Source organism: Elephas maximus, chromosome 21, assembly GCF_024166365.1.
Source record: "Elephas maximus indicus isolate mEleMax1 chromosome 21, mEleMax1 primary haplotype, whole genome shotgun sequence".
NCBI classification, from domain to species: domain Eukaryota; kingdom Metazoa; phylum Chordata; class Mammalia; order Proboscidea; family Elephantidae; genus Elephas; species Elephas maximus.
Genome location: NC_064839.1, coordinates 8,009,489 through 8,035,155, shown reverse-complemented (window position 1 = coordinate 8,035,155; position 25,667 = coordinate 8,009,489). Strand labels below are relative to the sequence as shown.

Here is a 25,667-nt window from a genome sequence, read left to right as displayed (position 1 = left end):
TACACATGGGGTCATCAAAAGTTGGCATCAACTTGACAGCAACTATTTATCATCTATCATGATACTCCAGTGTGAAGTTAAGAACAAATCTGAAAAATTTTATGAAAGCTAGTTGGTTTAAGTCTAGCCACCTGTCATTGATTGTCCATTCAATATTGTAACTGGCTCCAAAGGAGGCACTGAAGATCAGGATTAATACAAATTTCATCTTCCCTCAGCTTGAAGAGGATGTCTCCAATGTTCACATACATAGTTTTAAAATTTGGGGAGAAAAAGAGAGCCTGGCTAGAGACATCCCACCACCCACAATTCCAACTCAATTATATGAGGCCTTGAGAAGGCCATAGCTTGTGAGATGAGGAGGGAAGGATAGAACACACACCCACCTTTCTCACCACAAAGTTTATGTTGTGTAGAACCCATTTGTGGCTGCCACTTTGCTCTTCTGGGCCAGCGACTCCCTGGGCTGGTAAACTCAGGTCACTGTATGCCTCCGACCTGTGCTTCTTGAGAGAATGGCTTTTCTGGTTCTGCACTTTCTTTAGTTCAGTTTTCCTGCTGGTTTCCTGCTCCCATGACAAGGTGGCATTCGCTAAAAGCAAGACAGTATCTGTGTCTTCTGGTTGGGTGATGTAAGATGGGGGGCTTTTATTTATGAGAATTTTCTAAGATTAAAGAGACAAAATTAACTGTGCAGACGTCATCCATTTGTAAGAATCATACCAATATATCTTTTAATGACCCATAATCACAATCTTGGCAATTCTACATATGACATTCAGGAAAGAGACTCCGAAGGTATTCCCCAGGGGAATGATAATCCACAGGACGTATGCCTCTTTAGCCACAAGGCCTATGTGGGTGATTCACATTGGAAAATTCTGATCCTAACTACATTTCACCCTCCTATACAGGAGAGTTGGCCTTTACCGGGCTTTGGGTGGTGAGCCTCATTGCTTGGTGCTAACGCTTATGAAACTGAGATCACTTGCTCAGTTTTTGCTATGTTCTCCCCTTAGGTCCCTACTCAGCTCAGTTCAGCAGAACATTTGCCAAATGCCTACTAAGTGCCAGACACTGGGGTTAACGGCAGAAATGCAAATAAAATAAGGCATGGCTCTTGCCTTTGAAGAGATTGCAGTCTAGCGGGAGACAGGAACGTGCACAGATCATTTCTGTGAAATGTGACCAGGACAAGGCCCTGTAACTGCCAGAGAAGAGACATGTGGATCGCCATCCCGAGGCCCAAGAGCTGAGTCTTGAGAGGTGTGTAGGTGCTGTACAGACAAAGATGAGAGAGGGTGAGCTCATTCTAGTGGTGGGCACAGCATGGGCAAAGGCTGGGAAGCATGCAACAGCTTGGACTGCTGGGGGCAGAAGCATGAAACCAGCAATTCAGGATGACTGAGGCGCAGAGCTCAAGGTAGGAAGGGCACAGAGAACGATATGGAGACATAACCGAGGATCAGCTGAGGGCTCAGGCTCAATCCTGGAGGCGGCAAGGAAACATACAAGAATTTCAACCAGGTGAGTATCGGTGGTCAAACCAATGTTTTAACAGCTCTCTGGGGGCTATTGGAGTAAGAATTTGAGGACAACATCACCAAAAAGAGAGAGGATGGGCTCAGAAGTCTGTGGTCATTTAGATGAGAGATGGCGAAACCCTGAATGGAGGTGATTGCAATAGGGACAGAGTTTGAGGATTCAAGAAATACCTGTTTCTCCAGTCTAAGAAACACCAGTGATTTTTTTCTGAGATCATAGTATAAAAAATTAATTTTATGACATTGATTTTTGTTTAAAAATTAATAACTCAGCAGTATACCTTCCAACCCAGCCTTACAATGATGCCACTTAAAATTGAAGGAATATAGTGACCAGGAGGCAACTCAATAGAGCTCTTGGTTGGTTAGATGTTGATGGTAAGTGAGAAGAGGGATACAGGAACCAAGGATGCTGAAGATGACTTCCAGATTTCTGGCTTGGGTGAATAAGATCATCCAGTCAATTTATAGATACCTGAACATGCTGGTCACTCGACTGAAATTCCCTTTTATTTTTCCATTCCTTGTCTGAACTTTGAAACCACTTTATCTATCCTTATTGCATGTCGCTTATATCGTTATCTTGCATAGCAGTTACTGGGCTACATAGTCCTATGCTAGACTGGAGGCCTTGAGGGTAAATGCTTATATCTGCATTTCCCACAGTGTCTTGCACATAGAAGGCTTATGATAGATCTTTGACGAATGAGTGAATAACGTGACTAAATGAGTGTACAAATATGGTGCCCTTACCACCATCTTTACGTCTTCCATCACCACACCCATCACAGGAAGAACTGGATTAAAGGGGGATGCCTCAGTGTAAACCCAACCCCACTCCAGGAACCACTGAAGATTTATGGCTTAGGTAGATGGTAGAGAGTCGGGAGCATCATCTCCATGTACCGAGACTCTATCTCATTTTTACTAAAAAGGCAGACAACCTGTAAAATTCCATCTGTACCCTCTTCCATGCACATCTATCAATGACCCAACTCTGAATGGTGGCCCTTTGCCCAACACCCACCCGACCAGTGAACCAGCCCTCAAATGCATTGACACAGCTTCCCCATATCTGGGAACTCCCCCACCCAGAAATGAGCTCGCTCGTCCCTACTCACCCAGTGTTTGTTATACCTTCATTCTCTTTAGAGACACATTGGCTTCGGCCACTGCTTTGACCGAGAAAGGCAAGATTGCAACTGAAAACTTCATGACATTAAACATGGCAATCACACTAAATGCCTGAAGAACAAAAGAAAGGTATAAGCGTTTAGGAGGTGTTGCCTTGGCTCTGAGCCATTAAATGCATGGGGATTAAACTTGCTGAATGAGAAACAGTGGCTCAGGTGGGATTCTCAGAGGAACCTTTTTTTTTTTTTTCCATGGCTCAGAGAAAAAATAGGGTTAGTAGCATCTTAATCTCCCTTGCTTTTGAATTTTCACCAAAATGGTGGGAAATATATCCTCTTGTCTGTACTAATTCAGAGAGGAGAGGGTTTGAGGCAAGCCTCTAACTGAATGCTTTTGGCAATCTCCGTCCATACAACGTCCTTACTAGATTTAGACCATTCCCTCAAAATCCTGTGCATGTGGCCAACTACCTGCCATGAGACCAGAAAAACTGGATGGTGCCGGACTATCATTACTGAATATTCTTATCAAAGACTCTACAGAAACATCCTGATCAAAAAGGGAGAGGAATATGGAACATAATTTCAAAGTCCCTTGGAATCCAGACTTTCTGGCGCCTTTGAGGCTGAATGAACCCCCAAAATTATTGCCCTGAGATAACCTTTAAAGTTCAAGCCAAAAATATCCCCTGAAGCCTTACTTATCTTCCTTCATTAACGAAAAAATTAATTTATTGTGCATTAGGTGAAAGTTTACAGAGCAAATTACTTTCCCATTCGATAGTTTGTACATAAAGTGTCCTATGACATTGGTTTCATTCCCCACAATGTGTCAGCACTCTCCCCAGTTTCCACCCTGGGTTCCCCATTTCTTTTCGTCCTGATTTCCTAGCCCATTCTGCCTTCTCATCTTTGCTTTTGGGCAAATGTCACCTTTTTCATCTTGTCTGGTTGTTCTAAGGAGACTATGACTCTCTGGTGTTATTGTTGATTTTATGGGCCTGTCTATGGGTTAGCTGAAAGGTGGTCTCTGAGAATGGCTTCAGTTCCAGTTCAGGAGGGCGTCTTAATGCCATAGTCTCAGGGGTTCCTCCAGTCTCTGTCAGATCAGCAAGTCTGGTCTTTTTTGTGAATTTGATTTTTTATCCTACAATTTTTCTCCCACTCTGTCTGGGACCCTCTGTTGGGATCTGAACTCTTCTTTAAGCCAAGCAATAATTTAGCTTAATTAGTCAAGAATGACTGCCTAGAGTGCTATGCAATTTTAACGAGCTATCTACGTGGATCAAATTAACAACAGCAACTCCAAAGGTTAGACAGGAAGCTTAGGGGGCAGTGAGGTTATGTTAATGTGGGAGGAACAATTTAGAAAAGGAGGGTGAGCATGGCTGCACAACTTAAAGAATGTAATTCACGTTGCTGAATTGTACATGTAGAAATTGTTGAATTGGTGTATGTTCTGCTGTATATATTTTCAATAGCAACAAAAATTAAAATAATTTTAAAAAGAAAAATACTATGTGTGGTTTCCTAAAATCATCCCATTCTCATGCCTAACACTTCAACGCTAGAACATCCTTTTCCATACCACACACACCCTCCAAGATGAAGACAGAACCTCCTGGAAAGACCTCCTTCGTCCACACTGGCTGCTGGAGAGTGACCTCTGCCTCTCCCTCCCAGGGCCTGGCTGCCCCACACACCAGGGTCACAGGGCCTTCCTCACTGAGCCTGCATGGTGGGTAGTTAGTATCTTACAGCCTCAACGGAGTCAAGTTTCCTCGCTTCCATTTGTGCTCCAGGGGCACACGATCTCATGCCTCCGATCACATCTCATCTGTCCGACTTGTAATTAGCAGCCTCTCCCCAGCCACCCATTGAAGAAATTAATAACACAGCCGCCTTCAGCAAATTCGGAGTGATCCTGCCTGATGTTGAGTGGGCCCCATGGACAGGGCCTCAGGCTTCCACTAAACCTAGTGACTTTGTTAGGAGCAGGAGGAAGGATGCTCCCTTCACATCTGGTCTGAAACACATCCCGAAGAGAATTCAACTCCGCCAAGTCCCAAAGCCCCACCTTGGCCCTGGAAGTCCACCCTGGGTTGGCAGAGCACCTGGGCTGCTGTGAGATGCCTGATGTGACCAAGCACCTGGGACTGAGCGACTGCTGCTGTGGCTCTGGGCAAGCTAGGGATTCTGAACCCAAAGAAATATAAGCTGTGCATTCAGCAAATTTGTTTTTGGTCTAGGTTTTTTCAGAATCCATTGTTTAAAAAACTGTTAACTATGTGTACTCAGTTTGGTTTCAAATGGATGTGCCTGGTGTGCTATTGGGTAGATTTTTGTTTGCTTGCTCATCTGGGATCATAGGAAGGAGTCACAATAGCTGGGTAGCGTTCCGTTCAGACTTCAGTGCATTGCTGCCATTCATTGTGGCTTTGGGTTCATGCCTTATTTCAGCCTAAGACTGCGTAAGCTATTACCTGCCAAGAACCTGAGAAAAATACAAGTACCTCACAAAGAAACACAGGGCAGGAATGGAACTAACAGCCCCACAGAGAAAGTCCCCACAAGTGTATTTTCATTGCTCAAAGTTCATCTGTCCTCTCCCCTTGAGGTCCCTGATCTTTGGTGCAATTCTTCCAGGATGAGTTTGCCTAGACTTGCCTACTCTTCTTTTCCAGCATTCGCTGGCTTTTACTAGCCCACTCACTTGCCCATCAGCTACGTGGTTTATTATCTTGAGTATTGTTGCTTTCTTTAAGCCAGTGACCAATTTTCCTCTAGCTCACCATTTCTTTACCTTCGAATGCTCAGGTCCCCTTTGCAAAAAGCCTAACATCTCAAACTCATCCCAGTTCTCTCCCCAAACCTGCCAACCTGCGTTTGCCTGGCCTGGGTGAGAATTGGGTGAATAATAATAGCAGAGACTGATAGAGTACTTAGTACCAGCACTGTTCTATGAGGTTTACATAAAATAACTTAGTTCTCGCAACCTCGCTGATGATTATCGTTATCGTCATCCCCATTTCACAGATAATAAACCTAAGGCAAGTGTAGTCAAGCATTCGCCATAAGCCACAGCTACCAAGTAGCAGAGCAGGATTTAAACAAGGCAGTCCCAGCTCCAAGCCCACACACCACACTGCCTCTCTTGGTACCTACCACACGACCCACTAAATGAATTTTCTCAAACTTTCTTTTCTGTATTGCTGTTGCTTGCTGTCGAGTCAATTTCAATTCATAGCAACCCCATGTGGCAGAGTAGAACTGCCCCAGAGGGTATTCTAGGCTGTAATCTTTATAGCAGCAGATCACCAGGTCCTTCTCCCATGGAGTTGCTAGGTGGGTTCGAATCGTCAACCTTTGGGTTAGGAGCCAAGCACTTAACCATTGTACAACAAGGGCTCCTTCTTCCTATGGTATGTATAAACCTAACAGCCCTGGGATTGGTTTGCTTCACTTTTGCTTTCGGAATGTAAAATCATATTTGCATCTGGAATGTAACTACGCTGTTACTATGATGTTAACTATGACCCCTGCCCTGCCAAGAACCAGATAAGAATCGGAGCCAGACAGTCTGGGGCTCACAGTCAGCCCAAGCAGTTGCTTCAAAAGTTGGGGTGGAATTCTGCAGAGTCTGGCCCACTGTGACTGGGTGTTCTAACGCCATGCCAGGAAAGGGTGGGGAGGAACTTCCCACCTGGGGCTGGCTGTGGTTGGGGTGCAAAAGACGCCAGATCTGGGGATGGTTCTTACCACGGGGGCGGTGAGCCTGCGTCTCAGAAGGATGTGGCAGGAGAATGTCAATACAATGGCTATGGTGGACACAATAGGCGCCAGGGCTGAATTTCCACTTTGGACAAATCCAGCTCTTTCCAGTAACTTCCTTTCCCTCTTCCTTATGTCTGTCAAATAGAAAGCAGTCCAGCGTGACCTCATCCTGCATGTCAAGCCCCAGCATTAATAAATGTCTCAACCCACCCTCATCTTCCTTCAAATGAGTGTTTGTGAAGTTCCTGTGGTGAAGCTTTATGAGAGGGAGTACACGAAACGCACAGAACACAAGCCCAGCAGCCATACAGGTCAGGTGCCATGATTTCCAAGGCCCCTTCCCATCCTGATGACTGTGTGTGGCAGGAGTCATAAACTCAGATGCCTTACAAGCAACGTGAAGTAGGCCAGTGGGCAGCTTGTAGGACCAGAGGAAGAGTGAGGGATGTGGCGAAATGAGGAGCCCATGCCTGGTTGAGAGGGGTGGCCTCTCCTCAGTGCCAGCGAGTGGTTGCCATGTGGGCAAGTGAGCCTAGTATTTGTTAACTTCAATTCTTTGGAAGAGACTCAGATTCAGATTTTTATGAGACATCCCCCTACTCGTGAATGTTGGCAACTAATTGAGACAAATTTTTAAATATTGTAGGAGCCAAACAAAGCACCTATGCCGGCCTAAAGACCACCAAATGGGGCCCCTGCCTGTGTCCCAGGAATGGCTTTAAACTCAAGGAGAGTTTTCTCCTTTCGCTGGTCCAAGTGATGCGCACGACTCTGCGCTGATCAAAACTGAGCTGAAAACTTCTTTCTCTGATATCTGAAGTTCCCACCAACCCTGATTCCAGCCTTATCTGCAAGATCCCTGTCACGTTAGCAATGTGACAGCTGTTGCTTACGGAGCACTCACGATGTGCCAGGCGCTCTGCTGAGCACTCCACGTGCACCATCTCGTTAGATGGTTCTCCCTGCTGTGTGACGAGGGAGAGGAATTCCTATGCCCTTTGCACAGGAGAGTAGCTAGTCCAAGCAAGGCTAACTTACTTGCCTATTGACTGATGGAGCCAAGATTGGCACCCAGTTCTACCGTGATCCTAAGCTCTGCTATCAGGTGCCCTTCGCCTCAAGGACACCCAGCCACCTCCTTTTCCACGAGCACACCCACACATCTCTACCTCTGGGCCTCTGCTCCTACCTGGGGGCTTCCCCAACTCTCTGTGCATCCAGATTCTCTGCATCCTTCAAGACCCATCTAAAAGGCCACCTCGGCCTTGGTTTCTCCAACCCAGTTTGCTCCCCCTTCAGCTCCCATGGAGCTTGCTCAGTTTCTCCTGTGGCACTTTCCCCCTTTCATCCTGTACGGTAATGAATTAATGTATTCACTCATTCAACAAATTCTAATCTGACATTTACTATATGCCAGGCCCTGTGCTTGGCTCTGGGGAATATAGGAGTAAACAGGGTCTCAGTCCTCTTCCAGCGGGGGAGAGAGACAATGAAGAAATAAACCATTACATAATTACAGGTTGTATTGGGTGATAGGAAAGAAACAAACAAGGTGGCACGATTAAGAAGAACTGGTGGGCAGAGGACCTGCTTGGGGCAGTGATATTTGAGAGGAGACCTAAAGTCAAGACATCCTGTGAACATGTAGCGGAAGAGCACTCCAGGCAGAGGGTACAGAAAGTGCAAAGCTCCTGAGGAGTGACTGAGGTTGGCATGTGGCTCTAATAGCAGAGAGAAGGTTAGCACGGCTGGGCTGGAGTTATCCAGGGTGAGTGTCAAGTGCAATGAGATCCTGATGGTCACCAGGGGCCAGATCATGCCAGACCTAATAGTCCAAGTGACAGAACCTGGATTTCAGTCAAAAGTCCTAAGTTGAAATAACTCTAAGTATGATGAGAAGCCACTATACTTGTCAGCAGGGGGGCAGGGGCATGATCTGATGGAGATTTTGAAAGGTCACTCTGGCTTCTGGGTACATAATTGGATAGTAGGGGACAACCAGGTGGAAGCAGGGAAGCACTGGAGTTCTTGCATAGTCTTGGAGGGAGAGAATGTTGGCTTGGGCTCTGGAGGTGGTCGAATGGAGAGAAGCAGATGGATTCTGGGTATATTCCAGAAGAGCCCACAAACTTGTAGGTATTTTTGAGCTTCACAGCTCAGCCTTCCTGAACCTTTAAAGCAGGGATCCTTTTCCTGGTCATTTGTGTAGCTCCTATGGCCTTGCACATGCAGGAACTTGGTAAGTATTTATTGAATTAAACTGAGATGAATTATAGTAAGTTAAATTGAATTAAGTCAAATGGAATCAAATCAAATTAAATTGAACTGGAGTGACTTGAGTGTGTGAGAAAGCGCTTCTGGATCCTCAAGGGGGCAAATGGAACTATAGATGTCCCAAACTGGGGCACTTCCTTTGGCCAACTCAGAAGCAGGTTTTCTAAAGCCAGGCCCTAAAGTGCAGACACACAGCTTAAGCCCCAATTACATGCTGGGGCAAAAGTGTAATTGTAGATCCAGAAAGTCAGTTGTGACAGGGGTTCAGATCGTTAACCGGCCAACCACCTGAGTCTATGTCGGCAATTATGTAAATGTACCTGCAATTAGATTTGCATTTATAGTTGATTGAAATAGTTTTAATATTTAAAAAAAAAAAAAAAAAGAAACTATATATGCACCCCTGTATCTGCCCAAGGAATGTCGAGTTAGTGAGCCATCCAAATGTGACGAGGCTGCTGTAGGCGAGTAGGAGGCGGTATCTCTGTGTGTGTGTGTGTGTGTGTGTGTGTGTGTGTGTGTGTGTAGACTTCTTCTAAATCAAGGAAATCACTTGAGACAGCTCGTCTCCTGGTCGTATTGTTTTAGTGGATTATTTTTAAAAAGGTAAGTAGTCAGTACCAACATCCCAATGCCCCAGTAAAGACAAGACCATATACAGCTAACCTGCCAAGCCCTTGGGTTTACCACAACAGATGCCCAGGTCTGTTATAAAAGCTCCCTAATCTTTGAAAAGCCTGCCTAGCATCTCAGGGCCCTGTTCAGCCCCTTCTGGAATACTTGGCCCCAGAAACCCTAGAAACCCCTTTGATGAGCACCGTCAAAGAGTACGTGGCTCTGTAAGATGCTCTCATCCTACCTCGAATGGTCTTTGTAAAGGATCCCTCCCAGGCGTACATTTTAATCAGCTTGATGCAGGTCAGAAACTCATTCATTGTCTGAACTCTCTTGTCTGTCACTGAAATTGCTGATCTTCGGAAAGTTGAATTGAGCTTAGCCATAAACATCTGAAATCAAGGGACATACACTGTGCTCAGGGAGAATTGCTGAGTTGCAGTTGGCCTAAAGAACCAGGGATCAGAACGTAAGTGCCGGCAAAAGTTCAGAGGGAAGTTGGTTGGAGAGTCTCAGCCGAGTCCTTTCCTTGTGCTGTGGCAGCAGATGTGGTCTGTGGACCATCCCCTGGGATTGGGCAGGTGATATAAATAAGTGAACTGCAGGATGCAAGTGGGGAGCTGGGAGCTGGGAGCTGTGTAGACTGAAGGAGCACAGCTCCCTTCCCCAGGGCATCAAATTCCATCTTTAAAAAACTACAATGTGCCAGCAAAAGAAAGCACACCTGTGGGTATGGAATGGGCACACAGGCAGCACACCTGTGGGCTCAGAGAGGATGCATGCAGAGCACACTTGTGGGTACAGAGTGGGTGCATGGGCTGCACACCTGTGGGTACAGAGGGGACACATGGGGACACACCTGTGGGTACAGAATGAGTGCAAGGAGAGCACACCTGTGGGACAAGAGAGGGCACACAGGCAGCACACCTTTGGGCCCAGAGTGGGCACATGGGTGGCACACCTGTGGGCACAGAGTGGGTGTATGGGCAGCACACCTGTGGGCACAGAAAGGCACATGCACAACACACCTGGGGACACAGAGAGGGTGCAGAAGCCTCAGGTCCGTGCCCCGGAATTTATGCCTTCTATCCAACCCAGCAAACAAATGTGTGTGAAATGCAAAACGTGAAGCAGTGACAATTACAACCCCCTGCCATTACCTGGATGGGAATGAATATGACATACACGGATATCCCGATGAGAGCTGTGGGCCCCAGAATGAAAAAGGCGTACACTGCACAAATGGCCATTAGGATAGGAATGGTGGCTGGCAAGGGACAAAACAAGGCAGCTTCAAACAAGGAATAGCTATCACTTGACAGTATATTGAGCACCTAGAAAGAAAGAGCATGTGTTCAGGCTTTCAAAGGTCACCCAACTATTTTCTCAACCAAAGGCTTTCAAAATGACCCAGGGCTCTGAGGAGAGAAGAGAAAAACTGCCTTCATCAGGAATGATAAGGGGCCAACATGATGAGTTTTGTGGGTCTCTTTCTGGTATGACTTTGGAGGAAACAATCTTTTAGACCGAGAATCCCAATGAAGAAACCCTTATAGGGTAATATTACCACCTAGGAGCATGTAGGGGAGACTTCTAGCTGCCTATCCTATATTTATTGTCCCCTTATCCTTATTAGTACAACCCTGCTTTATCAAGGGCAATAGCATGTCCAGTTAGAAGCCTCCTTTATGGAAGGAGTGTGGCCACGTGACTCTTTGTCAATCAGATGTCAACCGAAGTGTCCAATGGACCTTTGGGAATGAATTCTTAAAGGGAGCCAACTCAATTTGGGAGACATATCCCTTTTGTTCTACTCTCTTTCAACCTACCAGCAATGAGACTCCTCCTGTACCAGCTTACCTTGCCAACAGAGATATGTGTCAGCGTCTTGAAGGACACCAGGTTTTCAAAAACCATGGTAGAGACTGCCACCTTCAACCGGATCGCCGTGCGGTAATTTATGGCCCAGGCAAGGGCCCAAAACAGAACTTTGGTAAACTCAGTGGCAAAAAGGGCAAAGCACAGGCTGATGCCAACCCAGACTTTCCTGGAGGTGTTCTCGGTCTGCTGGAGGATTTGGTGAATGAGAACTGTCTGTAAAAGAGTGTAGTGGAGACAGGAGAGGGCTGCTGGAGGCCAAGGCCATAGAGGAGGCCTCAGATAAGGTCAGCAAGCTGACTTTATGAGGCAAACTTTCTAATTACTTTCAGCGGCCGCTGCTGTGCTTGACAAGGATTAGCTTTATGAACATTTGCCCCCAAGGAGCCCAAAGATAATGACAATGTACTGAACCCACCAGCTCACAGAGGAAGTACTAATGACATTCTTTGCAGATCTGGGGACCAGGAGACGAGGCAAAAGAGCCAGCCCCACTCACCGGCCCTATGGCTGCCATGACGATGCACAGGATGTTGGCCACAATGTCCATCAAAATTCGTGTCCGCTGGAATTTCCAGACCACTTGGCCCAGGGAGGCTTTCTCAGCCCCCACCCTCTCTACCTCTTTATCCCAAAGGATTCGAAATCTATGATGAAAGGACAGGAAGAAAGAAAGGCATTTAGATTTCTACTTGCTATCTGAAGTTATTCTGATGGACACTGCCTTGAGAGGTTAGCAGAGTCCTCATTCCTGGAGTGGTGGCCTCAGATGGGCAGCACTGATTCTCCTTTCTTCTTTTCCAGGAGAGGGGTACAGGAGGGTCAGGGGACAGAGCCAAGATGCTAGCTGGTATGACTGCCTATCTGGTATTTGAGTACTTTCTAGGCCTTCACTGCTCTTCCCACTTTTCATCTCCACCATCCAGTGCTGCTTATTAGCACAATGTTGTTGTCACTGCCTCTGAGTCAGCCCAGACTCGTGATGAACCCACGCACAGAGGGAAAAAACACTGTCTTGTCCTGAGCCATCCACATGACTGGTTGCAGATCAGACCATTGTGATCCATGGGGTTTTCCCTGGATGATTTTTGGAAGTAAGTCATCATGTCTGTCTTCCCAGTCCATCTTAGTCTGGAGGCTCCACAGAAACCTGTTCAGCATCGTAGCAACACATAAGCCTCCACCAGCAGATGACTGGTGGCTGCACATGAGGTGGATTGGCTGGGAATTGAACCTGGGTCTCCCTCATGAAAGCAAGAATTCTGCCACTTGACCACCAATGCCCTTATTAGCACAATAACAGTTCTGATAAGAAGACAGAAGCAACAGAGAAAGAAGGGAAAAATCTTCTCCAGGCCTGAGAGGAACTTGTCCATTGGGCAGACCTGAAAGGAGAAGGCCAATGTGGCAGAGTGTGGTGATGAAGGAGAGGAGCTGAAAGGATACCGGCACCAAGGCAGAGCCAAGTCACACGGGAACTCAGAAGCCTCAGGAAGAACCTAGAGTTCAAGAGTAAAAAAGCCATGACAAGTCTTTAAGCAGATGTGACAAGATTACTTTATTTATTTACAAGATCAGCCTGGATACTGTGAGATTGATGGATTACAGTGGTGAGGAAAGCAAAGGGGACCACATGGCAGAGAGTTGGAGTTCAGGTGAGGGGTGGTAGTGGTTGACATGGGGGAGAGTGGAGATAAGAAAAGGTGGACAAGAAGACAACCGGACTCACTGACAAATTGGATGGGGGAGAAAAGAAGAAGTGGGGTCACAGATAACCCCCATTTTCTGTCTTGAGCAGAGTTTACCTAGTGGATGGAGTTTACCAAGATGAGGAAAAGAGGAAAAGGAGGAGAATACTGTCAGGTTGGGGCGGAGGATCAACAACACTGCTTTAGATATAAGATGCCTACGAGGCAACTACTATGCCCAGAATGACAACTTGAAGAGGAATGGCATTGCATTCATCGTCAGAAAGAACATTTCAAGATCTATCCTGAAGTACAATGCTGTCAGTGGTAGGATAAAATCAATAATGCCTACAAGGAAGACCCGTTAATATGACTATTATTCAAATTTACATACCAACCACTAAGGCCAAAGATGAAGAAATTGAAGATTTTTACCAACTTCTGCAGTCTGAAATTGATCAAACATGCAATCAAGATGCCCTGATAATTACTGGTGACTGGGGTGTGAAATTTGGAAACAGAGAAGAGAGATTGGTAGTTGGAAAATATGGCCTTGGTGGTAGAAATGATGCTGGAGGTTGCATGATTGAATTTTGCAAGACCAACGACTTCTTCATTGCAAATACCTTTTTTCAACAACATAAATGGCGACTATACATGTGGACCTCACCAGAAGGAATACACAGGAATCAAATTGATTATAACTGTGGAAAGAGGCAATGGAAAAGCTCAAAATCATCAGTCAGAACAGAGCCTGGGGCTGACTATGGACCAGACCATAAATTGCTCCTATGCAACTTCAAGTTGAACCTGAAGAAAATTTAGAACAAGTCCACAAGGAATACCTAACAAAAATTGACGCCTTTGAATTGTGGTTTTGGCAAAGAATGTTGAATATACCATGGAATGCCAAAAGAATGAACAAATCTGTCTTGAAGGAAGTACAACCAGAATGCTCCTTAGAAGCAAGGATGGCAAGACTATATCTCACATGCTTTGGACTTGTTGTCAAGAGGGATCAGTCCCTGTAGAAGGACATCATTCTTAATAAAGTAGAGGGCCAGTGAAAAAGAGAAGACCCTCAACAAGATGAATTGACACAGTGGTTGCAACAATGGGCTCAAGCATAGCAACAATTGTGAGGATTGCTCAGGATCCAGCAGTGTTTCATTCTGTTGTGCATGGGGTGGCTATGAGTCGGAACTAACCTGACAGCACCTAACAACAACAACACTACGAGGCATCCAGGTACGGCTATGAAGTCAGGTGCTGAGCATATGAATTCAGAGGCATGAACTGGAGATAGACATGTTATTAAAAGTGTCAGCATGTGTTTGAAGCCTTTGGAGTGGATGAGATTACCTAGGAGTGGAGCATAGCACAGAAGAGGAGTTGAGTAGATGGGAAAAAAAACAGTTGCCTTGAGTTGAGTGCAACTTATGGCATCCCCATGTGTGTCAGAGAATAACTTCACTCTAAAAGGTTTTCAACGGCTGACTTTTCAAAAGTTGATTGCCAGGCCTTTCTTTAGAGATGTCTCTGGGTAGACTTGAACCACCAACCTTTTGGTTAGCAGCCAAGTGTGTTAACCGTTATGCCACCCGAGGACTCCTTGACTAGATGGAATGAAACGTTAAAAACAGGCTGAGAAGTACTAGCCAGAGAGGTAGATCTGAGATTCCACAGACACTGGTCCCACAGGATACTGGTCCAGCCCTTTCTCTCAGTGCTTGATGGTAACTTTCTCCAGATTGCATATTTTGGAAGTTACTACCTGTCTGAGATTTCATTAGGGTGCACGTGAGGGGAAGCACAATTCTGGAAGCAGTTGCAGGGCTCTGATGAAAATTCCCAGCCCTTTAAGTATATACTCCAGGCTGTACCTTGCACTTTACCCCTGTCGTCAAAGATAGGGAGACTCCAAGGAAAAACTCATGCAGAGGTCCTGGAGAACTTCCCCGTAAATACATAATGGTTCATCAGGACCAAAGAGGTCAACATGGCTGTTAGAAAGGATAAAGTTGATGTCTTTGTGCTGACGTGGAAAATCTTGATAACCTCCTAACCAAAAATAGCAAAGTCATCAGCAATTAAAAAGGATGCTTCATTTTTTGTGTAAAGCAGAAAACATGACCTATGGGTTGAGAGGAAGAGAAGGAGGTATTGATCTGTAGAGGATGGTAGCACAGGGTGTGTTTAATCAGAGTAGAAAAATTTTTGAACAGATCCTGCTAACATTAAATAGTGCTTACCTCTGGGGAGTGCAGCTGGAGATGGTGGGCATACTTCCACTGTTTACTTTTACAACTTCTCTTGTTTTAACATTTTTATAATGAACATGAATAAGGTTGGATTATACGAAACTGTCATTTTTAGAAGTCAAAAATGCAAAAGATGAGCAGTTTCATGTGGTTCAACCTAAATGTATTTTGTAATATGAAAGCCCAATAGCAATTTTTAAAGCTGAAGGAGAACAGGATGCCCAGGGCTTGTGCAGCAACCCAGGTGGATCCCGCCAGCACAGAGCAAAGTGGGAATCCAGCCACCTTGTCCTGATGCGGCACTCCTACAAACAACCAACTGCCCAGCCAGAGCCTCAGGTCATAGTTCTCCAACTGGTCCTTTTTCCCCCCAGACTCTTCCCAGTGCTCACCTACAAGAAGTGTAGTCAGCCTCGCCCACGTCTCAGAGAGCCGCACACCTGGGACATGGGAGCATGCAAAGGGGCTCACAGGCCCTTCCTAGAATGGGCTCCTCTCCCAAGGTGATTGACCCAAGCAAGCGCTGGTACCTTTTGGCATTGGTGTCGGATGAGTCATACAACGACAATGGGGGCAGGGTGTCCACAGTCAGCGTGTGCTTGTAGCCTCGAATCATCACTGGAGTGAGCCAGGAAAAGGTGGCAAAGGAGAGCAGCCCTGCATCATCCACAGGGTTGGGGGCCAACCTGCAGACAAACAAGTTGCTTGGTGCTCCAGGGTGATGCTCTGGCTTTTATTCTTAACTGCGGTACTGACCACAGGCAGGCTCAGAACCTGTGGCGTGCAACTTTAGACCTTGGAGTAGGGTGTGCCAGAGCCAGCTCGGACCAGCTCGTGATGGCCAGTTGTTGAATGCTCAAGAATTCTGCAGGTCACTTGTTAAATGCAGCCATTATTATAAATTAAATAATAATAAACACTTAAAATTAAGTAAATTATGTTAAAAACAAAGGTGATAAATACCAAAAGCTCACTCCTTTTTAGTTACTTCAGTACATTTTACTAATACCTATGGTCTTGAGATTGTTGTTTAAGTCTGTCCTTTCTGTCTGGCAGAAATACATTACAACAGTGAGCCTCAGCACACTCCGGATTTCACATTCAGTGATGTCATGTCGATAGCCTGACCATGGTAGGAATATGTGAACCCTAAACCTCAATTTTTTTTTTCAAAAAAAAAACAAACTCAATAAACACTACTGTCATGGATTGAATCATGTCCCCCCCCAAAAAATGTGTGTATTAATTTGGTTAGGCCATGATTCCCAGTATTCTGTGGTTGTCCTCCATTTTGTGATTGTAATTTTATGTTAAAGAGGATCAGGGTGGGATTGTAACACCCTTAGCAGGTCACATCCCTGATCCAATATAAAGGGAGTTTAGCTGGGGTATGGCCTGTACCACCTTTTATCTTACCAGAGATAAAAGGAAAGGGAAGCAAGCAGAGAGCTGGAGACCTCATACCACCAAGAAAGAAGCACCAGGAGCAGAGAGCGTCCTTTAGACCCGGGGTTCCTGCAAAGAGAAGCTCCTAGTCCAGGGGAAGATTCATGAGAAAGACGTTCCTCTAGAGCCAACACAGGGAGAAAGCCTTCCCCTGGAGCTGATGCCCTGAATTTAGATTTCTAGCCTACTTTACTGTAAGGAAATAAATTTCTCTTTGTTAAAGCCATCCATTCTTGGTATTTCTGTTATAGCAGCACTAGATGACTAAGACAACTAACTACCAAGAGTTTTCTTAGCGAGCCAATTATTGAACACTGACCAGTGTTTGAGTTCCATGATCATTGTATGGAAAGAGGCTCCTGTCCCATTTCGTAGATGGGCAAATGGAGGTCCGTTAGTTGATTCTTTATGGAGTCAGGCACATGTATTTGCTCTCAGGAGGAGGGATGGGTCCAGAGCTGAGAATTCCACAGTGGGGGTGAGGAAAGGGAGAAGACCTAGAGACAACATCATGGTTTATTACCAGTTTTAAATCTATTAACATATGTGTGATGGTTAATTTTATGTGTCAACATAACTAGGCTCTAGTTCCCAGTGGTTTGGCCAGACACTGGACTGGTTGCTGTCCCGTAGTGTAGCGTAGTGCAGTGTAGTGTAGTGTAGCGTAGTGTAGTGCGGTGCGGTGCGGTGCGGTGCGGTGCGGTGCGGTGTGGTGTGGTGTAGTGTAATGTAATATAATTGATGTAATGTTTTTTTAATGTAATGTAATTGATGTAATGTAATTAATTGATGTAATGTAATTAATTGATGTAATGTAATGTAACTGATGTAATGTAATGTAATTATCTTCCATAATGTTATCCAATGTAAAACAATCAATAGATCAGTTGAAAAGGGAGTTTCCTTAGGGTATACTCTGCCTTCAGACTATAAATAGATATTTTGGCAGAACTGTCCACTCTGAGTTGGAATCAACTCCACGGCACTGTGTTTGTTTGTTTGTCTGCTCTGTACTCTTCTCATCACCTGACTTACATATCTTGGACAAAAGGGTTCAGAAGTCTCCAGCCTGCTGTCTGACTTACAAATTTTTGATATTTGCTAGCCCCTCACAATTGTATGAGCTAATCCCTTGAAATAAGTCATATATGTGTTGTCCCTGTTGTTAGGTGCTGTTGAGTCAGTTCCGACTCTTAATGACCCTATGTCCCACAGAATGAACCTCTGCCGGCTCCTGCGCCATGCTCACAATCATTGTCATGCTTGAGCCCATTGCTGCAGCCACTGTGTCAATCGATCTCATTGAGGGTCTTCTGTTTTCCTCTGACCCTGTAATTTACCAAGCACCTTGTCCTTCTCTAGGGACTGACCACTCCTGACAACATGTCCAAAGTATATAAGATGCAGTCTCACCATCCTTACTTCAAAGGAGCATTCGGGTTGTACTTCTTTCAAGACAGATTTGTTCATTTTTTGGCCGTCCGTGGTATATTCAATATTCTTTGCCAACACCACAGTTCAAAGGCGTCAGTTCTTCTTTGGTCTTCCCTATTCATTTTTCAGTTTTCGCATGCACATTATGCGATTGAAAATACCATGGCTTGGATCAGGCATACCTTAGTCTTCGAGGTGACATCTTTGCTGTTAAACACTTTAAAGAGATCCTTTCCAGAAAATTTGCTCAATGCAATGCATCTTTTGATTTCTTGACTGATGCTTCCATGGGTGTTGATTGTGGATCCAAGTAAAATGAAACCCTTGAAAACCTCAGTCTTTTCCCCATTTATCATGATGTTGCTTATTGGTCTGGCTGTGAGGATTTTTGTTTTCTTTATTTTGAGGTATAATCTATACTGAAGGCTGTGATCTTTGAACTTCATCAGTAAGTGCTTCAAGTCCTCTTCACTTTCAGCAAGTAAGGTTGTGTCATCTGCATACGCAGGTTGCTAAAGAGTCTTTCTCTAATCCTAATGACCCAGTCTTATTCTTATAGTCCAGCTTCTCAGATTATTTGCTCAGCATACAAACTGAATAGGTATGGTGAAAGGATACAATCCTGACACACACCTTTCCTGACTTTAAACCACGTAGTATCCCCTTGTTCTGTCTGAACAACTGCCTATTGATCTGTGTACAGGCTTCTCATGAGCACAATTAAATGTTCTGGAATTCCCATTCTTGGCAATGTCATCCAGTATTTGTTATGATCCACACAGTTGAATGCCTTTGCATAGTCAATAAAACACAGGTAGACATCCTTCTGGTATTCTCTGCTTTCATCCAGGATCCATCTGACACCAGCAATGATATCCCTGGTTCCATGTCCTCTTCTGAATCCAGCCTGAATTTCTGGCAGTTCCCTGTCAATACACTGCTGCAGCCACTTTTGAATGATCTTCAGCAAAATTTTGCTTGCATGTGATATTAATGATACTGTTCAATAATTTCTGCATTCGGTTGGATCGCCTTTCTTGGGAACAGGCATAGATATGGATCTCTTCCAGTCAGTAGGCCAGGTAGCTATATTCCAAATTTCTTGGCAAAGATGAGTGAGCACTTTCAGCGCTGCATCTGTTTGTTGAAACATCTCAGTTGATATTCCATCAATTCCTGGAGCCTTGTTTTTTACCAATGCCTTCAGTACAGCTTGGATTTCTTCCTTCAGTACCATCGGTTCCTGATCATATGCTACCTCTTTAAATGGTTGAACATTGACCAATTCTTTTTGGTATAACAACTCTGTGCATTCCTTCCATCTTTTGATTCTTTCTGAGTGCCTTAATACTTTCCCCATAGAATTCTTCAGTAGTGCAATTCAAGGCTTGAGTTTTTTCTTAAGTTCTTTCAGCTTAAGAAATGCCAACCGTGTTCTTCCCTTTTGGTTTTCTATCTCCAGGTCTTTGCACTTGTCATTATAATACTTTCCTTTGTCTTCTTGAGTTGCTCTTTGAAATCTTCTGTTCAGCGCTTTTACTGGTTTTGTTTTCTCTAGAAAATCCTAAGACAACATGTAATGTGCTGCATAAATATTAGGTATCACATAATGGTGGAGGAGGATAGAGGAGGGGTAAGAGAAAAGGAAGAAGAATATGGTGTGGGGGGAGAAGGAGAAGGAGGAAAGGAAGAAGAAATGAAAGAAAAGACTGAGTTTTTGCCCCTGAATAATAAATCGCCTGAGAGGGACTAAAAGTCAGAGACACAGAGTAATATCTAACAATCTAACAATTCTCTGGGAATCCTATTATACTGGGATGAGATCAAGCCCACGCTAGCCTGCTGAAGGTTGGGAGTCCACATGGACCATATTGCTCAGCCAGCCCCCAGAAGCACAGCCACCACCATGATGACCAATAGATGCATGAATAAGCACAGTTAAGACCAGATGAACCACACAGCTGAGCTCAAGCCCAAATTGCTTAGTCAAAGAATTAGAAGCTAAACCAAAGGCAATTGTTTAAAGCCATTAACTGTTGAAGTAGATTCCTATGAAGGAAAAGCTACCTGACTTGGCTATTAACTGAAAGGTTGATGGTTTGAACTCACCAACCCACTTTGAGGGAGGAAGATGTGGCAGTCTGCTTCAGGAAAGAAAACAGCTTAGGAAACCCTATGGGAAAAGTCCTACTCCATCCTATATTGTAGCTTCGAGTTGAAATTGCTTCAACAGCAATGGGTGTAGTTTGAACCTCTGTCAAGTGGCTTAATCTTTCTGTGCCTCGCTTTCCCAATTTACCAGATGAAGATAATCCTAGCAACTCGAGGGTGATTGTGAAGATTGAATGAGAAGATTTGTAAGGTGCTTTAACAGGGCCTGACATGTACAAAGTTCTCCTTAAAGGTTAGCTATTGTCTACCTCTCATCCAAAAGCAAAAGAAGGCAAGAAGTGCCTGGTGGATAAACGAATAAACGTGTGGATGGATGGATGGACAAAAGGACACACATACAGAGGCAGCAGCATGAGGAGCAGAAGCTGGCTGGCTCTCCTGATCCCTGAAGGCTCTGCCCGGCCCTGCCCCACCCCCACCCAGTAGTTTTGAGGCCTCCAAGACTTATCCTGGCTTACCTTGCATAAGGTCGCACTGGGATCATGGTCTTCAGGCTGGGGTCATATCTCTCGAAAAAGGACCTCCGATGGCCTCGCCGGTCCAGGTCTGACATGAGGTAAGGGCCTTCACCCACCATCTTGATGGCAGCCTGGAATCCTAGACTCTTAGTTTTAGGATGTTCTCAATCTACAGCAGAAAGATGAGAAGTTTCACTGAGAGATGAGGACACTGGAATGGAATTAGGCAGCCCCTACTCCACCTTCCCCAATTCATCTCTCAGTTTGTCATTCTTTGGGGACTTGTGTGTTCCTGCGATGCTGGAAGCTATGCCACCAGTATTCAAATACCAGCAGGGTCATCCATGGTAGACAGGTTTCAGCTGAGCTTCCAGACTAAGATAGACTAGGAAGAAGGACCCGGCAGTCTACTTCTGAAAAGAATTAGCCAGTGAAAACCTTATGAATAGCAGAGGAATATTGTCTGATAAGGTGCCAGAAGACGAGCTCCTCTGGTTGAAGGGCACTCAAAATACGACTGGGCAAGAGATGCCTCCTCATAGTACAGTCGACCTTAATAAAGCGGATGCAGTCAAGATTCCGGGACTTTCATTTGCTGATGTGTCACAACTCAAAATGAGAAGAAATAGCTGCAAATATCTATTAGTAAATGGAAGGTGGACTGTATGAAGTATGAATCTACAAAAATTAGAAGTCATCAAAAATGAAGTGGAGTGCATAAACACTGACATCCTAGGCATTAGTGAGCTGAAATTGACTGGTATTGGCCATTTTGAGTCCGACAATCATATGGTCTGCTAAGCTGAAAATGACAAATTGAAGAAAAATGATGTTGCATTCATCATCAAAAAGAAGACTTCAAGATCTATCTTGAACTACAACACTGTCAGTGATAGGATAATATCCATATGCCTACAAGGAAGGTCAGTTAATATGACAATTATTCAAATTTAGCCACAAACCACTAAGGCCAAAGATGAAGAAATTGAAGGTGTTTGCCAATTTTTGCAGTCTGAAATTGATCAAACATGCCATCAGGATGCATTGATAATTACTGAAGACTGGAATGAGAAAGTTGGAAACAAAGAAGAAGAATCAGTAGTTGGTAAATAAGGCCTTGGTGATAGAAATGGTGATAAAAATCACATGATAGAAGTTTGCAATACCAACTACTTCTTCATTGCAAATACCTTTTTTCAACAACATAAATGGTGACTATACATGTGGACCTCACCAGAAGGAATACACAGGAATCAAATTGACTATAACTGTGGAAAGAGACAATGAAAAACCTCAAAATAATCAGTGAAAACAAGGCCTGGGGCTGACTGGGAACCAAACCATCAATTGCTCCTATGCAAGTTCAAGCTTTGAAGCTTAAGAAAATTAGAACAAGTCCACAAGAGCCAAAATAAGACCTTGAGTATATCCCACCTGAATTTAGAGACCATCCCAAGAATAGATTTGATGCATTGAACACCAATAACTAAGGACCAGACGAGTTGTGGAATGACATCAAGGACATCACACATGAAGAAAGCAAGAGGTCATTAAAAAGACAGGACAGAAAGAAAACACCAAAATGGATGTCAGAAGAGACTCTGAAACTTGCTCTTGAACATTAAGTAGCTAAAGCAAAAGGAAGAAATGATGAAGTCAAACAGCTGAACTGAATATTTCAAAGGGCACCTCAAGAAGACAAAGTAAAGTATTATAATGACATGTACAAAGACCTGGAGATAGAAAAACGAAAGGGAAGAACATGCTCAGCATTTCTCAAGCTGAAAGAACTGAAGAAAAACTCAAGCCTCAAGTTGCAATACTGAAGGATTCTAGGGGGAAAATATTAAATGACACAGGAAGCATCAAAAGAAGATGGAAGTAATACACAGAGTCTCTATACTTTGAGTGTCTTCCAACCTGAGGGGCTCATTTTCCAGCACTATATCAGACAGTGATATACCAACCTGAGAAGCTATAAGGTTTTCACTGACTAATTCTTTTCAGAAGTAGGCTGCCGGGTCCTTCTTCCTAGTCTGTCCCAGTCCGGAAGCTCAGCTGAAACTTGTCTGCCATGGGTGACCCTGCTGGTATTTGAATAGCATAGCTTCCAGCATCACAGCAACACACAAGCCCCCACAGTGTGACAAACGTACAGATGCGTGGGGAAATTTTGCTGAAGATCATTCAAAAGCAGTTGCTGTCGTACATTGACAGAGAACTCCCAGAAATTCAAGCTGGATTCAGAAGAGGATGTGAAAGGAGGAATATCATTGCTGATGACAGATGGATATTGGCTGAAAGCAGAAAATACCAAAAAGATGTTTACCTGTGTTTTATTGACTATGCAAGGCATTTGACTGTGTGGATCATAACAAATTATGGATACCATTTTGAAGAATGGGAATTCTGGAACACTTAATTGTGCTCATGAGGAATGCATACATAGATCAAGAAGCAGCTGTTCAAACAGAACAAGGGGATACTGCATGTTTCAAAGTCAGGATAGGGGTGTGTCAGGGTTGTATTTGTTCACCATACTTATTCAATTTGTATGCTGAGCAAATAATCTGGAAAACATGACTATATGAAGAAGAATGGGGCCTCGGGATTGGAGGAAGACTCATTAATAACCTGCAATATGCAGATGATGCAACCTTGCTTGCTGAAAGTGAAGAGGGCATGAAGCACTTACTTAAGAAGATCAAAGACCACAGTCTTCAGTATGGATTACACCCCAAAGTAAACAAAAATCCTTATAACTGGACCAATAAGCAGCATCATGATAAATGGAGAATAGGTGGAAATTGACAAGGATTTCATTTTACTTGGATCCACAATCAACGCTCATAGAAGCAACAGTCAAGAAACCAAAAGGCTCATTACATTAGGCAAATCTGCTGCAAAGGACCTCTTTAAAGTTTTGAAAAGCAACGATGTTGCCTTGAAGACTAAGATGTGCCTGACCCAAGTCATGGTATTTTCAATCGCCTCATATGCATGCAAAAAATGGGCAATGAATAAGGAAGACCAAAGAAGAATTGATGCCTTTGAATTATGGTGTTGGAAAAGAATGTTGAATATACCATGGACTGCCAAAAGAATGAACAAATCTGTCTTGGAAGAAGTACACCCAGAATGTTCCTTAGAAGCAAGGATGGTGAGACTTAGAGTCACATACTTTGGACATGTTATCAGGAGGGATCAGTCCCTGGAGAAGGACATCATGCTTGGCAAAGTACAGGGTCAGCGAAAGAGAGGAAGACCCTCAACGAGACGAATTGACATCGTGGCTGCAACAATGGTCTCAAGCATAAGGATTGCAAAGATGGCGCAGGGCCGGGCAGTGTTTCCTTCTGTTGTGCATGGGATCGCTATGAGTCGGAACTGAACCAACGGCACCTAACAGCAACAACTCCACCTAGACCAGCTGCCTTGCTCTCACCCCTTAGATCTGGCTTCGCCAGTAAGCCTTCCTCATTCATGAGGGAGCATGGTCAGAAGCCCCACTACATCCCGCAATTCTTCTCTGAAGCTTCTTTATTAGCAAGTACATTCAGTTCCTCTTTTGGTTAGCAGCCAAGCACTTAGATAGTCAGTATTAAAAGGTCTCAAAATTCCAAGCCTCCACATGTATACATGCTTGGAGCCCTGCATCTTCCCTGTTGGCAGGAGTATAAATTCCACAACTAACTTGGAACAGAACGTGGCATTGTCTGGTCAAGTTGAAGATGCTGTTACCAACATTCCCAGAAATTCTCCTCCTTAGGCATACGCATGACCTGGAGGAGTCCTGCTGGTCCTAGGAGTCACATCCAGAGAGGCCATGAACCCTAGAAGGCCCCTTCCATTCTCCTCACAGTTCCCCCCGCCTCGGCTGACCTCTCTCTCTTTATACTCACCAATGTCTACACAGAAGTTCAATCTAGAAAAACAGAAGCAAACAATCCAGGGAATAAAAAATGTATACATTTTTGTGGACTGTCTACAAGAATAACTGTAGCGGTTCTGTTTGTAACATTGTAAACATCCATCAAAAGGAAAATGCATAAATAAACAGTGGAATCTATACTCATGTATGTGTGCATGTGTGTGTGTGCATGTGTGTGTGTCTGTGGTATATATATAGAGAGAGCATTACTACAGTAAAACCTTCATACGCCGGAATCTGTATAAGGCGGAAATCTGTCAGAGAAGGAAAACCAAATATTTTCCACTAAAAGAGAGCAAGAGAAATGTGGTAAGACTGCACCCTGTCAAAGGTGGAAAACTTGCGAGACCTGGAAAAGCAAGGCAGTCCGAGCAAGTTCTGGCTCTCACTGGTTTCTCTGTATATTCAGGAGTAAAAATGAGTGAGCTAAATCCACAGTGAATATCTCACACATGATAAAATGAGAGGGAAAAAAAACAAGTTGCAAAAAAGCACATGATGAAACCCAATACCCTCTTTTGATTTAAAAAAAAAAGCACTCGACAAGGTAGCAATAGACGGGAAGCTCTTTAACCTGATTGAAGACATTTACGAAAAACCAGCCACCAGCTTCATATTCAGAGGAGAAAGATTGACAGCCTTCCCCTCAAGCTCAGGAACAAGACAAGTATGACCACTCGATGAAGCTTGTTCATTAGCTATAACACGTATACCATACTAATAGAAGACATTAGTAGCAGGGAGAGCTGAGCTCAGGGTATGTGGGAACTTCGTACTATCTTCTTAATTTTTCTGTAAATCTGAAACTATTCTTAAAAAATAAGGTTTTTTTTGTTTTGTTTTGTTTTTTAAAGGAGTGGGCAGGATGTACAGCCAAGTCAGGGTGATGGTCACCTCTGGGAGGTAGGGGAATGAGATCTAGAAGTTTTCACACAGGTCCTCCCATATAACTGGAATATTTAATCTTATCTTTAAGAATGTAAACCCCAGACGCAGACTGTCTGTGCTCAGTGTCACTGAGTAAGGCAGACCACTCGTGCTGCAGGAGTTCTGAGAAGG

The 25,667-nt window shown here is 44.3% G+C and overlaps 1 protein-coding gene across 4 annotated transcripts in view; it reads right to left on the bottom strand.

Moving 5' to 3' along the window:
• The window catches only part of LOC126064779 (ATP-binding cassette sub-family C member 12), an 83,383-nt gene extending 62,587 nt beyond the window's left edge, over window positions 1–20,796 (bottom strand). For 2 of the 4 annotated variants that reach the window (XM_049864060.1, XM_049864057.1), the window contains exons 1-9: window positions 20,678–20,796; window positions 15,698–15,853; window positions 11,718–11,865; window positions 11,201–11,434; window positions 10,501–10,674; window positions 9,585–9,732; window positions 6,437–6,585; window positions 2,682–2,789; window positions 387–665 (exon numbers count right to left, since the gene is read on the bottom strand). In XM_049864060.1, coding sequence (XP_049720017.1) covers window positions 387–665; window positions 2,682–2,789; window positions 6,437–6,585; window positions 9,585–9,732; window positions 10,501–10,674; window positions 11,201–11,434; window positions 11,718–11,865; window positions 15,698–15,853; window positions 20,678–20,796 — 1,515 coding nt within the window. Of the gene's footprint in view, window positions 1–386; window positions 666–2,681; window positions 2,790–6,436; window positions 6,586–9,584; window positions 9,733–10,500; window positions 10,675–11,200; window positions 11,435–11,713; window positions 11,866–15,697; window positions 15,854–20,677 lie in introns of all 4 variants that reach the window. The other 2 variants (XM_049864058.1, XM_049864061.1) reach the window with 2 other exon arrangements.
• Between the last annotated feature and the right edge of the window lie 4,871 nt (window positions 20,797–25,667).